At 45.4% G+C, this 15,676-nt stretch overlaps 1 protein-coding gene across 1 annotated transcript in view; it reads left to right on the forward strand.

The window, feature by feature from the left end:
• The window catches only part of vrk2 (VRK serine/threonine kinase 2), a 20,102-nt gene continuing 4,426 nt past the window's right edge, over positions 1–15,676 (forward strand). Inside the window, exons 1-11 of the mRNA XM_038960542.1 lie at positions 1–66; positions 484–635; positions 922–977; positions 1,296–1,365; positions 3,648–3,735; positions 3,928–4,036; positions 4,272–4,364; positions 4,554–4,686; positions 12,524–12,644; positions 14,153–14,211; positions 15,039–15,238. Of these exons, the coding sequence (XP_038816470.1) occupies positions 506–635; positions 922–977; positions 1,296–1,365; positions 3,648–3,735; positions 3,928–4,036; positions 4,272–4,364; positions 4,554–4,686; positions 12,524–12,644; positions 14,153–14,211; positions 15,039–15,238 (1,059 nt within the window). The 5' untranslated portion in view covers positions 1–66; positions 484–505. The remainder of the gene's footprint in view (positions 67–483; positions 636–921; positions 978–1,295; positions 1,366–3,647; positions 3,736–3,927; positions 4,037–4,271; positions 4,365–4,553; positions 4,687–12,523; positions 12,645–14,152; positions 14,212–15,038; positions 15,239–15,676) is intronic.

Raw genomic sequence — 15,676 nt, forward strand, 5'->3', positions numbered from 1 at the left:
AATAGCCAGAGCCATCGCTTCCTAGATCTTTGATACATTTCACGGGAAATTATCCAAACTCGAATGGTAATGTATCGCCAGATGTTTCATTTTTAAAGTAGCTATCTAGTTAGGTATCTTGCTAAGAACAAGTTGACACTGAACTGTGCAATGCCACCGAGCCAAATGAATCGAATATATTGTTTTGCTAGCTAACGTTAGCTAATTTTGTTCTATGTAGGGAGAGCTAACTAGTTTATTCGATATAGTCGGTTAGCTTTCTGTAGCTATCTAGGTAGCTAGCTAATCTGCTGGCCAGTTTCCAGATTTAACTGACTTTCAGTTTTGTTTCTGGATGTATTACGGGTCTATATAGCTGCTCTCTACTTTGCAAGCTAGCTGGGTGGCTGTAGTTGCATCTGTTGACCACATGTCAATAGTCTGTCTGTACCATAAGTTACTATTGCCAGCCAACTAACTTGACTCTCTTTTACCCCCAAATAGGTTCCTATTGCTGGCTAGCCCTATGGCCCCTCCTAGGAAACGAGCATTGCCTGCACCCCTACCAGACGGGTTTACACTGATCGACACTGAGAAGAAGCAATGGAAACTGGGCAGAATTATTGGCCAAGGAGGTTTTGGATTGATCTACCTAGGTAAGTAACCAGACTAGTATGTCAATCCATCAAGGTATCACTGATTCTCAAATAAACACACACATCCCAATTTATTTTACCAGGAATCACTGATTTGGGTGTAAAGCATTACCTACAGAGCATAAAAACTGGAGTACATCTGATTGATGCAAAATTACTGTCATGTTTATCACGGTTTATTTATGTGTCCCTGTTTTTTTCTTTTTCTCTCTCGCACACCATATCTCTCTCCCTCCTTTTTTTCCATCTCCTACCTTTCTCTCCCTCTCCCTTTCTTTTCCTTCAGCTTCACAGGACATGGAAATGCCTGTTGGGGAGGACTCTCATTTTGTGATTAAAGTGGTGAGTACAGGGATGGCTGTGTTGTGAGTCAGGGCATTTCCATCACTGTATATGCTTTGTCATTTGTTCAGAGATAACTCCAGATGTGATTGACAGTTTGACTTAACCACAATAATTTGCTGTGAAACTCTTTCACTTTGTCTTTCTCTCTCGCTTGCTCTCTGCTTACTGGGTTTTTCGTGGATATGGGAAGGTATAATAAGGAACTGCCATGTTAATATGCTTATAAATAAACCTATAATTGTACGGCAGTCACATGCAACAGTTCTCAGCATTTCTATTTCCTCATATATGACCCTCTTATTTCATTGTCTGCAGGAGTATCATGAGAATGGGCCTCTGTTTTCTGAGCTCAAGTTCTATCAGAGGGCAGCTAAACCTGAGAACAGTGAGTATCAACAAATTCAATTAGTCAACATCATGATGTAGCAGAAATATGACCAAGAGTTCATAGCCTATGTCCAATATAGGCTACATACTGTATGGTTACAACCAAACCTATTTTAGGCTACGTCTTATATGAGCGGCCAGGCCCAGTGCAGCGGGAGTGTACTTGGCTGATGAAGTGCCCAAGACTGCTGCCTGGTGTAATTAATAAGCCAAAGCAAACATGCACCTCAGTGGCAGTTAGCCCCTTCCCTGCTTGTTTGAGCTCTTAATTCATAGAGAGGGACCCAATCCCACATAATGATGCCTGCTCCTCTGCTGGGCCCCTGACCACCTGCCAGTCTGGTGGAGAGCCAGCCAGGACTCCAAGACAGGCTTCCTGTTCACTTTGTGCGTTTCTGTGTCTGTGATTTAGAAGTGCATGATTATTTCCTCTGTCTTTAAGTGGTCATATGTGTTTTTGTGAACAGTTCAGACAGTCCAACCTGAATCCACAGTCATTAAAACCACATCTCGTCCTAATTTGTTGCACCACTTTTAAGACCAAAGGCTTAGGTCCTCTAGGATCGTATCTTGGGCACTTACATTTACATTTAAGTCATTTAGCAGACGCTCTTATCCAGAGCGACTTACAAGTTGGTGCATTCACCTTATGATATCCAGTGGAACAACCACTTTACAATAGTGCATCTAACTCTTTTAAGGGGGGGGGGGGGGGTTAGAAGGATTACTTTATCCTATCCTAGGTATTCCTTAAAGAGGTGGTGTTTCAGGTGTTTCCGGAAGGTGGTGATTGACTCCGCTGACCTGGCGTCGTGGGGGAGTTTGTTCCACCATTGGGGTGCCAGAGCAGCGAACAGTTTTGACTGGGCTGAGCGGGAGCTGTACTTCCTCAGAGGTAGGGAGGCGAGCAGGCCAGAGGTGGATGAACGCAGTGCCCTTGTTTGGGTGTAGGGCCTGATCAGAGCCTGAAGGTACGGAGGTGCCGTTCCCCTCACAGCTCCGTAGGCAAGCACCATGGTCTTGTAGCGGATGCGAGCTTCAACTGGAAGCCAGTGGAGAGAGCGGAGGAGCGGGGTGACGTGAGAGAACTTGGGAAGGTTGAACACCAGACGGGCTGCGGCGTTCTGGATGAGTTGTAGGGGTTTAATGGCACAGGCAGGGAGCCCAGCCAACAGCGAGTTGCAGTAGTCCAGACGGGAGATGACAAGTGCCTGGATTAGGACCTGCGCCGCTTCCTGTGTGAGGCAGGGTCGTACTCAGCGAATGTTGTAGAGCATGAACCTACAGGAACGGGTCACCGCCTTGATGTTAGTTGAGAACGACAGCGTGTTGTCCAGGATCACGCCAAGGTTCTTAGCACTCTGGGAGGAGGACACAATGGAGTTGTCAGCCGTGATGGCGAGATCATGGAACGGGCAGTCCTTCCCCGGGTGGAAGAGCAGCTCCGTCTTGCCGAGGTTCAGCTTGAGGTGGTGATCCGTCATCCACACTGATATGTCTGCCAGACATGCAGAGATGCGATTCGCCACCTGGTTATCAGAAGGGGGAAAGGAGAAGATTAATTGTGTGTCGTCTGCATAGCAATGATAGGAGAGACCATGTGAGGATATGACAGAGCCAAGTGACTTGGTGTATAGCGAGAATAGGAGAGGGCCTAGAACAGAGCCCTGGGGGACACCAGTGGTGAGAGCACGTGGTGCGGAGACAGATTCTCGCCACGCCACCTGGTAGGAGCGACCTGTCAGGTAGGACGCAATCCAAGCGTGGGCCGCGCCGGAGATGCCCAACTCGGAGAGGGTGGAGAGGAGGATCTGATGGTTCACTGTATCAAAGGCAGCCGATAGGTCTAGAAGGATGAGAGGAGAGAGAGTTAGCTTTAGCAGTGCGGAGCGCCTCCGTGACACAGAGAAGAGCAGTCTCAGTTGAATGACTAGTCTTGAAACCTGACTGATTTGGATCAAGAAGGTCATTCTGAGAGAGATAGCAGGAGAGCTGGCCAAGGACGGCACTTGGCCATATTTGATCAGCACCAGTTGTGCACCTGCTACCTTTCAGAGGGAATAAAACAAAATGGCATGAAGGTAAATAATGAGAGCAACAAGTAATTCATAAAACAAAAATGCAAAAGAGCAAATATCTGTTTTTGCAATCTTGTTGTGTCCATTATTTCTGTAGAAAAACAATAGGTGTAATCGTTGCACTGGTGAAAATACGTTGTAAAAAGGGGCGGCAGGTAGCCTTTTTTTTGGCCCTTGTAATTCTGTCCTGCTGTTGATTCAGTGCAGAGGTGGATGAGGAGCAAGACGCTGGACTTTCTGGGAATCCCTGCATACTGGGGATCAGGACTGGCAGAACACAACGGAACCAGGTACTACTGGAACCACTACACTGACTGGTATAGTGATGGTCATGATGAAGGCATTAATACTTAATTAATAATCCCTTGCTTCCTGGTTGGGAAGTGTGTCAGAGATGATTTTACCTCTTATCCTTGACCTTTGCCCTGTACAGTTTTTATCCAGGTGACTCAATTAAGAACAAATTCTTATTTACAATTCAGGTACAGGTTCATGGTGATGGACCGCCTGGGCAGTGACCTGCAGAAGGTGTGTGAGAGAAACGGTGGCAAGCTGAAGAAGCACACAGTACTACAGCTAGGACGTGTCCTGGTGAGTCCCTCCCTCTGATCAAATCGTATTCGTCACTTGTGCCGAGTACAACAGGTGTAGTAGACCTTACAGTGAAATGCTTACTTACAAGCCAACAATGAAGTTAATTAAGAAAATATTTACTAAATAAACTAAAGTAAACATAAATAAAAATAAACACAATAAATAATATTAATAAAACATCCTCTTCCAAGATGGAATGTAAAGATTTCACCTTCTCTTTGTCTTCCTACAGCTGGATGTGCTTGAGTATATCCATGACAATGAGTATGTCCATGCAGACATAAAGGCTGCCAACCTGATGGTTGGTCACACAGACCCTGACAAGGTTAGCGCTAGCACTGTCTCAGAACAGTAGGCATGCGTATTCAAGGCATTTCTTGTACTGTGTATAAAACGTACGTAGAAGACCGTTACTAGCTATATTAACATTGAGCAATGTATATGTTAAGCTTTTTACTTGTAGGTGGGCTGACTGTTATCTACACATACTGTCTGTTTATTCCCTGTACTGCAGGTGTACCTGGCTGACTACGGCCTGTCCTACAGGTACAGCCCAGACGGCGTACACAAAGAGTACAAAGAGAACCCAAAAAAGGGACACAACGGAACCATAGAGTACACCAGCATAGATGCCCACAATGGAGTCGGTAAAGTGGGATTTCATTGATATGAACACTCATAGTTTCAGGTGGCAACAACTATTGTGTAGTGAAAGGGCAAGGTTTCTGGGTAAAAATACAAGAATAGGTGGACAATAGCTCACTTGTCTTGACTGTGTGGCCAATGATCTCGTATGGATGTATCTTGCTGTGTATACTAACTGTGTTACTGTATCTTTCAGTTGGCAGTGTACTTGTTTATCAATGCATAAAGTGAACCCACCCCTTCGTTCCTTGCTATAAAACCGCCCTCAGTAGGGAACACATTAGCTGGCAAATTGCGTACATGGTCCTTTTTTATTGGACATTGATTCTCCCGGCCTCGTATTCCCCGACACAGACTCCATTAAAAAAATCCCCTAATTAGCTAAAGTCATAACCTGCATCGTGTATTCATCCCCCATTAATTAAGGCTTTGATGTTTGGTTAGAGCGGGACTGGCCACTGATAACCTCTGTTTGCTAAGAGCGGAGGATGGTGCCGGGTTCGATATGCTGAACGAGTGTGGCGAAGACTCCCTAATCGCCATGCAACTGTTTCTATCAATGCTGTCCATATGTATGAAAACAGACAAGGTGCTTAGTCAGCGTTATTGATAAAGGCAAACTCGTCAATTTTAATCTTTTATAGAGCGAAGAGGGTGGTGGGGGTAAACATGCTGAGCTTGTGTTTTTATGTTCGGTTCTCTGAATCAAGAGGTGTATGTTGGGCCCATGTAATTCACCGTTGCATACAAGCTGAAATGTGGCAGGTGGAACATGCTTCAACATGTTCTGAGTCGTTGATCTATGGCTGTGAATTTAATTTAACAAGCGGTTGGATAGGAATGACATTCACAGGACTGGTTTAAACACAGGTCTGTTCTTTTACAGACCTACATAGAAGTACACACACACTGTCATCTAGTGCAATTTGTTCTCATATAACATATACTGTATGTCGTTGCATATGGTCCTCATTTCAACTTTTTGGTCTTCGCTTAACAGTAGAAGCTGTTGTATAGGTGAATCATTCCTTTGCTTCAATAGCACAGGGGTCAAAAATCTTCTACAAACTAAAGTAGGTATAAGATGAAAATATACACTCACTGGCCAGTTTATTACATAGACCCATCTAGTATCGGGTTGCCCCCCCCCCCCCCCCCCTTTGCCTCCAGAACAGCCTGAATTCTTCAGGGAATTCTACAAGGTGTCGGAAACGTTCCACGGGATGTTGGTCCATGCTGACGTGATAGCATCACGCAATTGCTGCAGATTGGATGGTGGTATAGCCAGTTCCATCCCTAAGATGCTCTATTGGGTTGAGGTCTGGGGACTGTGCAGGCCACTCAAGTAAACTGAACTCGCTGTCCTGTTCCAGGCAACGTTTTTCCATTCCTCAATTGTCCAGTGTTGGTGATTGCGTGCCCACTGGAGCTGCTTCTTAGCTGATTGGAGTGGAATCCAGTGTGGTCATTTGCTGCAATAGCCCATCCGTGACAAGGATCGACGAGTTGTGTGTTCCGAGATGCCATTCTGCTCACCGCTGTTGTACTGTGCCGTTATTTGTCTGTTTGGCCTGCCTGTTAACTTGCACGATTGCCGTTCTCCTTCAACCTCTCAACGAGCTGTTTTTGCCCACAGGACTGTCAATGTAATGACGCCAACAGACATGGCCGCTCTGCTTCTGGCTCCTAAGCAACTTTGCAGTATTTCGTTTTTTGGGTGTTATTTCTTACATTATTAGCCCAGAATGTTTTTGTGTTATTACATACAGCCGGAAATAACTTTTGGATATCAGAGCTGCAATACAACCAGGAATATGACTTTCCCAAATTGAATCCTTTGTTCGTACCCCCCTGGGCAATCGAACTTATCCCAGAGGCTGCTCCAAGTCGGCGCCGGCAGAGAAGAGGTTTTTGGAGTGGACTTCTAGTCAATCCACCGCTTCCGAGTATTTTACTCGCTAATGTTCAGTCTTTGGACAACAAAGTAGACGAGCTCAGGGCGAGGATCTCCTTCCAGAAAGACATCAGGGACTGTAACATACTCTGTTTCACAGAATCATGGCACTCTCGGGATATACTGTCCCCGTCCATACAACCAGCTCGGTTCTCAGTTCATCGCGCAGATAGGAATAAAGAACTCTCCGGGAAGAAAGGTGTGGGTGTATGCTTCATGGTGTGATTGGGATAATATACAGAAACTTAAGTCCTTTTGTTCACCCGACCTAGAATACAATCAAATGCTGACCGTATTACCTCCCAAGAGAATTCTCTTTGGTTATCTTCTTATGGCTGCAGCCCGGCGTCGGTACACTGACAACAGCCAGCTCAAAGTGCAGGGCGCGAAATTCAAAATATTTTTTTTTAAATATTTAACTTTCACACATTAACAAGTCCAATACAGCATATGAAAGGTACACATCTTGTGAATCCAGCCAACATGTCCGATTTTTAAAATGTTTTACAGGGAAGACACTATGTAAATCTATTAGCTAACCACGTTAGCAAAAGACACCACTTTTTTTACTCCACCAGTTTTTTACTCCATCAGTAGCTATCACAAATTCGACCAAATAAAGATATAAATAGCCACTAACCAAGAAACAACTTCATCAGATGACAGTCTGATAACATATTTATTGTATAGCATATGTTTTGTTCGAAAAATGTGCATATTTCAGGTATAAATCATAGTTTACATTGCAGCTACAATCAGAAATTGCACCAAAAGCAGCCATAATATTTACAGACACCAACGTCAAATACCTAATTACTCATCATAAAACATTTCTGAAAAATACATAGTGTACAGCAAATGAAAGACAGGCATCTTGTGATTCCAGCCAATATTTCCGATTCATTAAGCGTTTTACAGCGAAAACAAAATGTAGCGTCATATTAGCGTAGCCACAATAGCTAGAAACACTTGGGGGCTGACTAATTCACATACACAACAGATATATGAAATAGCATCATAAAATGTTTCTTACTTTTGGTGATCTTCCGTCAGAATGTTGGACAAGGTGTCCTTTGTCCAGAACAGTCATTGTTTGGATTTAGAGCGGCAACTTTCCCTCTTCAATTAGCATGCACACTAGCCAAGGGGCGCGAATCTCTCCATGTCAACAAACGGAAGAGAACGGAACACGGCAAAACTCCCGAAAAATTTTCAATAATCTGATGAAACTATATTGAAAAAACATACTTTACGATGATATGGTGACATGTATCAAATAAAATCTAAGCCGGAGAAAGTAGTCGCCTATTACGGCAGCTAAAGAGAAGGCAATCCCACTGTCCACGTCGCGCTCTTCAGAGTACCGAAAATGGGGGACACGTCATTCCAAGATGTGTTCCATCTCAGACCAAGATAATCACCTCATTTCTTCTCTCAAAGCCTCTTGACATCCAGAGGAAGGTGTATGACGTGCATGTATACTAATAGATCTCATGACCATTTATAGGCAGGAAGTAGAAGAGAGCCTCGGTTTCAGACTTTCCACTTCCTGGTCAGGAAGTGTGCTGCAGAATGACTTCTGTTTCACTCAGAGAAATAATTCAAACGGTTTTAGAAACTAGAGAGTGTTTTCTATCCAATAGTAATAATAATATGCATATTGTACGAGCAAGAATTGAGTACGAGGCCGTTTGAAATGGGCACCTTTTATCTGGCTACTCAATACTGCCCCTTGCAGCCCAAACAGGTTATTGTCACAGCCCTCAAGAAACTACACTGGAGTTTATGCAAACTTGAAACCACATTGAGGCCGCATTTATTGTAGCTGGGGATTTTAACAAAGCAAATTTGAGGCAAACGCTACCGAAGTTCTATCAACACATTGACTGTAGAACTCGCTTAGGGAAAACACTAGATCACTGCTATTCACCTTTTCAAAATGCCTATAAGGTCCTCCCTTCGGTGACCTAGTTCATCAGGAAGTGTATAGGGGATATTTTTCCTACCATGACTAAAACCTACCCAAAACAGAAACCGTGGATAGATGGCAGCATTCGCGCAAAACTGAAAGCGCGAACCACCACATTTAACCATGGCAAGGTGACTAGGAATATGGTCAAATACAGTGTAGTTATTCCCTCTGTAAGGCAATCAAACAGGCAAAATGTCAGTACAAAGTGGACAGACAAAGTATGTGGCAGGATCTACAGACAATCACGGATTATTGACGTTTTTCTTCCAAAGAAGCTAACACCTTCTTCGCTCGCTTTGAGGATAACACAGTGCCAACGATGCGGCCCGCTCCCAAGGACTGTGGGCTCTTGTTCTGTGTGGCTGACGTGAGTAAGACATTTAAGCGTGTTAACTCTTGCAAGGCTGCCGGCTCAGACGGCATCCCTAGCCACATCCTCAGAGCATGCACAGACCAGCTGGCTGGAGTGTTTACAGACTTATTCAATCTCTCCCTATCCCAGTCTGCTGTCCCCACTTGCTTCAAGATGTCCACTACTGTTCCTGTACCCAAGAAAGCAAAGGTATCTGAACTAAATTACTATCACCCCGTAGCACTCACTTCTGTCATCATGAAGTGCTTTGAGAGACTAGTCAAAGATCATATCACCTCCACCTTACCTGTCACCCTAGATCCACTTCAATTCGCTTACTGCCCCAATAGGTCCACAGACGATGCAATCGCCATCACTCTGCACACTGCCCTATCCCATCTGGACAAGAGGAATACCTATGTAAGAATGCTGTTCATTGACTATAGCTCAGCATTCAACACCATAGTACCCTCCAAGCTCAGCATTAAACTTGAGGCCCTGGGTCCTGGACTTCCTGACGGCCCGCTCCCCAGGTGGTGAAGGTAGGAAACAACACCTCCACTTCGCTGATCCTCAACACTGGGGCCCCACAAGGATGCGTGCTCAGCCGTTCACCCATGACTGCGTGGCCACGCACACCTCCAACTCAATCATAAAGTTTTCAGACAACACAACAGTCGTTGGCCTGAATACCAACAATGACGAGACAGCCTACAAGGAGGAGGTGAGGGCCCTGGTGGAGTGGTGCCAGGAAAATAACCTCTCCCTCAATGTCAACAAAACGAAGGAGCTGATCGTGGACTTCAGGAAACCGCAGAGGGAGCACGCCCCTATCCACAGTGACGGGACCGCAGTGGAGAAGGTGGAAAGCTTCAAGTTCCTTGGCGTACACATCACTGACACTTTAATGGTCCACCTACACAGACAGTGTGGGGGAGGCGCAACATCCTGCCGAGCTGTATCACCGCCTGGTACGGCAACTGCACATCCCGCAACCGCAGAACTCTCCAGAGGGTGGTATGGTCTGCCCAAAACCTCACCGGGGGCACACTGCCTGCCTCTAGGCCGTCAGACTGTTAAATAGCCAGCTACCACCTGGCTACTTAACCCTGCACCTTAAAGGCTGCTGCCCTATATACATAGATATGAAATCACTGGCTACTTTAATAATGGAACACTAGCCACTAATGTTTACATACTGCTTTATTCATATCATATGTGTATTCTGTATTTAGTCAATGCCACTCCGACATTGATCGTCTTAATATTTATATTTCTTAATTCCATTCTTTTACTTTTTAGTTTTGTGTATTGTTAATTGTTAGATGCTACTGCACTATTGGCGCTAGGAACACAAGCATTTTGCCACACCCGCAATAACAAATGCTAAATATGTGAATGTGACCAATACATTTGGATGTTTGTTTGTCGTACCAGTCTCTGTAAACCATAGACACTGTCTCGCGTGAAAAGCCCAGGAGGCTGGCCGTTTCTGAGATACTTGATCCGGCGCACCTGGCACCGAAGATCGTAACCCGCTCAAAGTTGCTTGGGTCACTCGTTTTGCCCACTCTAACATTCATCCCAACAGTAACTGAATGCCTCAATGCCTGTGCGTGCTTTATATAGCAAGCCACGACCACGTGACTCACTGTCTGTCGGAGCGATCACATTTTTTTTGTAAATTGGGTGGTGTACCTAATAAACTGTCTGTCTGGTATGTGTTTATGCTTCTAACCACTGATAATCATCAGTCCTTTGATGTAATAACTTATGTTAGGCCTACAGTACTCTACTATTGGAATGAGTCAATCGGGTAACGTTTCCCTTTTTGTCTACAGTTGATAAACAAACCAGAATTATATTCCAGGTGCCTAAATATGATGGCTGGTCTTACTTGACCTCCATGTTGTGAGGCAGTTTGAGTTTCTTTGGGTCAAATGGAAATCGAGATGCATGCAGATTTTGACGAGCTACAAGACTACTTTTTCCTCAAGATCCCACACTCTCATCTTACCTATCGTCACCCTCGCTGGGTAGATGTTGCCATGACAAGGGTGGAGATAGAACAGAGTGATGCATCACTGAACTCTGAGCTAATTATCACCTATTGGAGCGGGATGCTTTGGAACATGGAGATTCCGAAAGAGCGGGTTAAGATTGAAAATCGGAATATCAATAGGAGAGAACTACCCGCGCAAGCAAGAATATGCGTATGTGTGTGTGTGCACGCAAGCATATGTATATATATGTGTGTGTGCACGCAAGCATATGCGTGTGTGTGTGTGCTGCCGTCTCATTAGGGAAAGATTCATAAATACATGACCAAACAGCAAAGGAAAAGCTATTGTGAACAGGGACAATATGGTGAAAGCACGCCACTGGTGCTTAATGTAGTTGTTGATCTTTTTAATTGTTAATCTATTTTGTGGCTGTGGGAGTTGGTAGTTTTTGAGTGCTGGTGTCACTTGTGTTTTTCATCTTTATTCCCTCTTATCTGCCTCTCAGTATCAATGAGGCTTTATATAATTGTTTACAACAATGGCTTAATTAGAAGTGGCAGCAACAAATATACTGTAATGCTGACCTATACACTTAAGTACTTTACACCTTCCACTCTTGAGATAATTGATTCAGTAAATTACTTAAACAAGCGGCTTAATCACAAAAATGTTGAAGGCAACAACAGAGGCAGACGCAGTGGCAACCAACCAACATCTAACTACAACCAACCAACCCCTGTTGTCCGTCTCAAGGCTAGCCAGTAGTGCTGTCCTGCTGGGTGCCGCTGCCTGGCAGCCACTGTGGCAGCAGCCTATTTAATTGGGAACACTGTCTGGGATCAATGCTAGCCATGGATCTGGCTCGAGATTTCTCCTTCTGACGAAGCCAGTCGATGGGTAATTTCTCCGGAGATGCACGGCCGTTACAGTATTGAGCTGCTAAAACTCCTCGGGCTTGACCCCTCACATGCACTCAATCCAGACGTATTGATGAACTCCCCACAGTTTTTCATAAAGACACTGGCTCAGTGCAGGGTTTGTTCACTTCCTTGTATTAAAACTAGATGGAAGGCATTGTTTACAACGAGGCAAGTCTAGAGGTTAATGTCTAGCCATCATCAGTATTTAGTATTTAGATATCTCCCCAGTGCACAGCACCCTGTCGACTTCTGTAACCTGTGGTATTGATTTGGGCGTAGATATCTCTGTGTGTGTTTTACTGCCTAAGAGAGGGGGTGTTTGAGCAATCGAGTGTGTGTGTTTAGGCTGTGCAGCGGGCGTCTGAATCATGTCAGAGGCCACAAGGATCCAGTTTCCTGGAACAGGCCAGAGAAGAAGGAAAACTGACCTAAAATGTCAGCCCTCCCCTCAAAGCCCTGTCTGTCTGCAGAGCACAGGAAAAGTTGAAAGACTAACACTCCCTCCATAATTGTCATCCTCTTTACCCTCTCTTTGCATACTGTTTTACCTCTGCCACTGTTTTACCTCAGCCCAAAAATCAAAGCTGTTTCTATCCTCCCAAACCAGGTTCTGATCATCTTCTTCTGTCTCTGTGTAGCTCCATCTAGACGTGGAGACCTGGAGGTGTTGGGCTTCTGTCTGCTCCACTGGCTGTGTGGGGCGTTGCCCTGGGACTCTATGCTCAAGAACCCTATACAGGTCCAAGAGGCCAAGACCAGGTCAAGACCACCCTCTCTCTGGATCCCTATTGATCCTTATTAGTGTTAAATCCCCATCAAAATCTGTCAGTTTTAAGCTAGAGATGTCAATTCACCACATCCACCTACAATATGTCAGTCTTCCGCATCTGCGGTGGCCGAGCTGGCCGAGCTACCGTGGTGTTTGTCACGTGACTTGTCTGAAGGTAACCCGGTACCAGTTAAAAATAAAATATGGAGGTAGTTTTGTCAAATAAGGGGTTAAATGTGTCCCAAAATATATATTTCCTGAGCTTTCTTATACACCTGTCCACATACTTTTGTGTGTATACACTATATATATCAAAATCGAGCACACAGCCATACAATCTCCATGGACAAACAGAATGGCCTTACTAAAGAGCTCAGTGACTTCCAACGTGGCACCGTCATAGGATGCCACCTTTTTATAACAAGTCAGTTCGTAAAATGTCTGCCCTGGTCAACTGTAAGTGCAGTTCTTGTGAAGTAGAAACGTCTAGGAGCAACAACGGCTCAGCCGTGAAGTGGTAGGCCACACAAGCTCACAGAACGGGACCGCTGAAGCGCATAGCACGTAAAAATCATGTCCTCGGTTGCAACACTCACTACCGAGTTTCAAACCGCCTCTGGAAGCAACGTCAGCACAAGAACTGTTCGTCGGGAGCTTCGTGAAATGAGTTTTCACAGCCGAACAGCCGCACACAAGCCTAAGATCACCATGCGTAATGCTGTTTCGGCTGGAGTGGTGTAAAGCTTGCCGCCATTGGACTCTGGAGCAGTGGAAACGTGTTCTCTGGACTGATGAATCACCCTTCACCGTCTGGCGGACGAATCTGGGTTTGGCAGATACCAGGAGAATGTTACCTGCCCAAATGCATCGTGCCAACTGGAGGAATAATGATCTGGGGCTGTTTTTAAAGGTTTGGGCTAGGCCCCTTTAGTTCCAGTGAAGGGAAATCTTAACGCTACAGCATACAATGACATTCTCGACGATTCTGGGCTTCCAACTTTGTGGCAACAGTTTGGGGAAGGACATTTTCTGTTTCAGCATGACAACGCCCCCGTGCACAAAGCGAGGTCCATACAGAAATGGTTTGTTGAGATCGGTGTGGAAGAACTTGACTGGCCTGCACAGAGCCCTGACCTCAACCCCATCGAACACCTTTGGGATGAATTGGAACACCGACTGTAAACCAGGCCTAATCGCCCAACATCAGTGCCCGACCTCACTAATGTTCTTGTCCCTGCAGCAATGTTCCAACATCTAGTGGAAAGCCTTCCCAGAAGAGTGGAGCCTGTTATAGCAGCAAATGGGGGACCATCTCCATATTAATGCCCATGATTTTAGAATGAAATGTTCGAACCTGTGTCCACACTAATTGACCAAAAGTATATCTCTTGGATATAGGACAGACCCTTCAAAACCTTTGTCCTTACAGTATGTCTGTCTTTAAGTTAAACCCTTGTTTCTCTCTCCCACTCTATTTCATACCTATTTCTCTTTCCAGACTCATAGGTAATCTACCTGGCTCGGTGCAGGAGCTGTCTGTGGGTGGAGCTTGCACAGGTGAGGGAGAGGGCCTCCGTACCAGTCAGTACTTGTCCAGTAGTCAGACTCCAGAGTCACACCACTTTGTCCCAGATGGGAATGAAACATTTTTAGGAGGGTTTTTTGAAATATGTTCCCACAACTCCATTATCCATCCCAGAGAGATGTCTTAGACTCCAGTGTTGTTATCTCTGGTACTGTAAACAGAGGTCACGTCTCTGTGAGGTTAGGGCTATGTGATGTATAGTGGTGACTGACTGGGATGATTCTCTGCACCTCCTCCAGAGGCAGGGCCGGGCTGGTCGCCACAGATAAGGCCCAGGACATGCATCAACCCTATTGTATATGAGTGTGTGTGTGATACACACTCAACCACAGTGTGTGTGTGATACACACTCAACCACAGTGTGTGTGTGATACACACTCAACCACAGTGTGTGTGTGATACACACTCAACCACAGTGTGTGTGTGATACACACTCAACCACAGTGTGTGTGTGATACACACTCAACCACAGTGTGTGTGTGATACACACTCAACCACAGTGTGTGTGTGATACACACTCAACCACAGTGTGTGTGTGATACACACTCAACCACAGTGTGTGTGTGATACACACTCAACCACAGTGTGTGTGTGTGATACACACTCAACCACAGTGTGTGTGTGTGATACACACTCAACCACAGTGTGTGTGTGTGATACACTAGGTAGCTGGACATGTTAGTTGCAGTAAGGGGTGACGGTTTCACACGGCACATAGCCAGTGTTTATAAAACATCACAGATACGTCGAAGTGGGACTATTGCGCATTCTCTCTCTTTTGTCTCTCTTCCTCTCCCAGATAAATTGGCCAGTTTCCTGCTCAGTGTCAAATCTCTGGGGTATAAGGAACGTCCGGACTACCAGAGGCTAAGAGAGCTGCTGTCTGAGGGGGGACCGAGAGCGAGCGGAGGCCAGGGAAGGCTGGACCTGTCTATGCCACGAGGAGCAATGTCAGGGGGTTCCTCCACTAGAGGGTCTGATTGGCCAGACAGGGGCAAGGTGAGAGTACCTGAGAGATTACCTTGCTCAGAAAACTGCCTATTGGGGACCCCTAATGTACTCCTATTAATCAAATCGTCAATTAATCAATCGCACACATCCAGATCTACTCACAAATGTAGGCTAAATAGGCTCTTCTGGGAAAGCTTTCCACTAGATGTAGCAACATTTCTGCGGGGACTTGCTTCCATTCAGCCACGAGCATTAGTAAGGTCGGGCACTGATGTTAGGCAATTAGGCCTGGCTTGCAGTCAGCGTTCCAATTCATCCTAAAGGTGTTCGATGGGGTTGAGGTCAGGGCTCTGTGCAGGCCAGTCAAGTTCTTCCATACCGATCTCAACAAACTTTTTCTGTATGGGCTAGGACCTCGTTTTGTGCATGGGGACATTTTCATGCAGAAACAGGTAAGGGCCTTCTCCAAACTGTTGCTACAATGTT

Source organism: Salvelinus namaycush, chromosome 22 (assembly GCF_016432855.1).
Source record: "Salvelinus namaycush isolate Seneca chromosome 22, SaNama_1.0, whole genome shotgun sequence".
In the NCBI taxonomy this organism is placed as follows: Eukaryota; Metazoa; Chordata; class Actinopteri; order Salmoniformes; family Salmonidae; genus Salvelinus; species Salvelinus namaycush.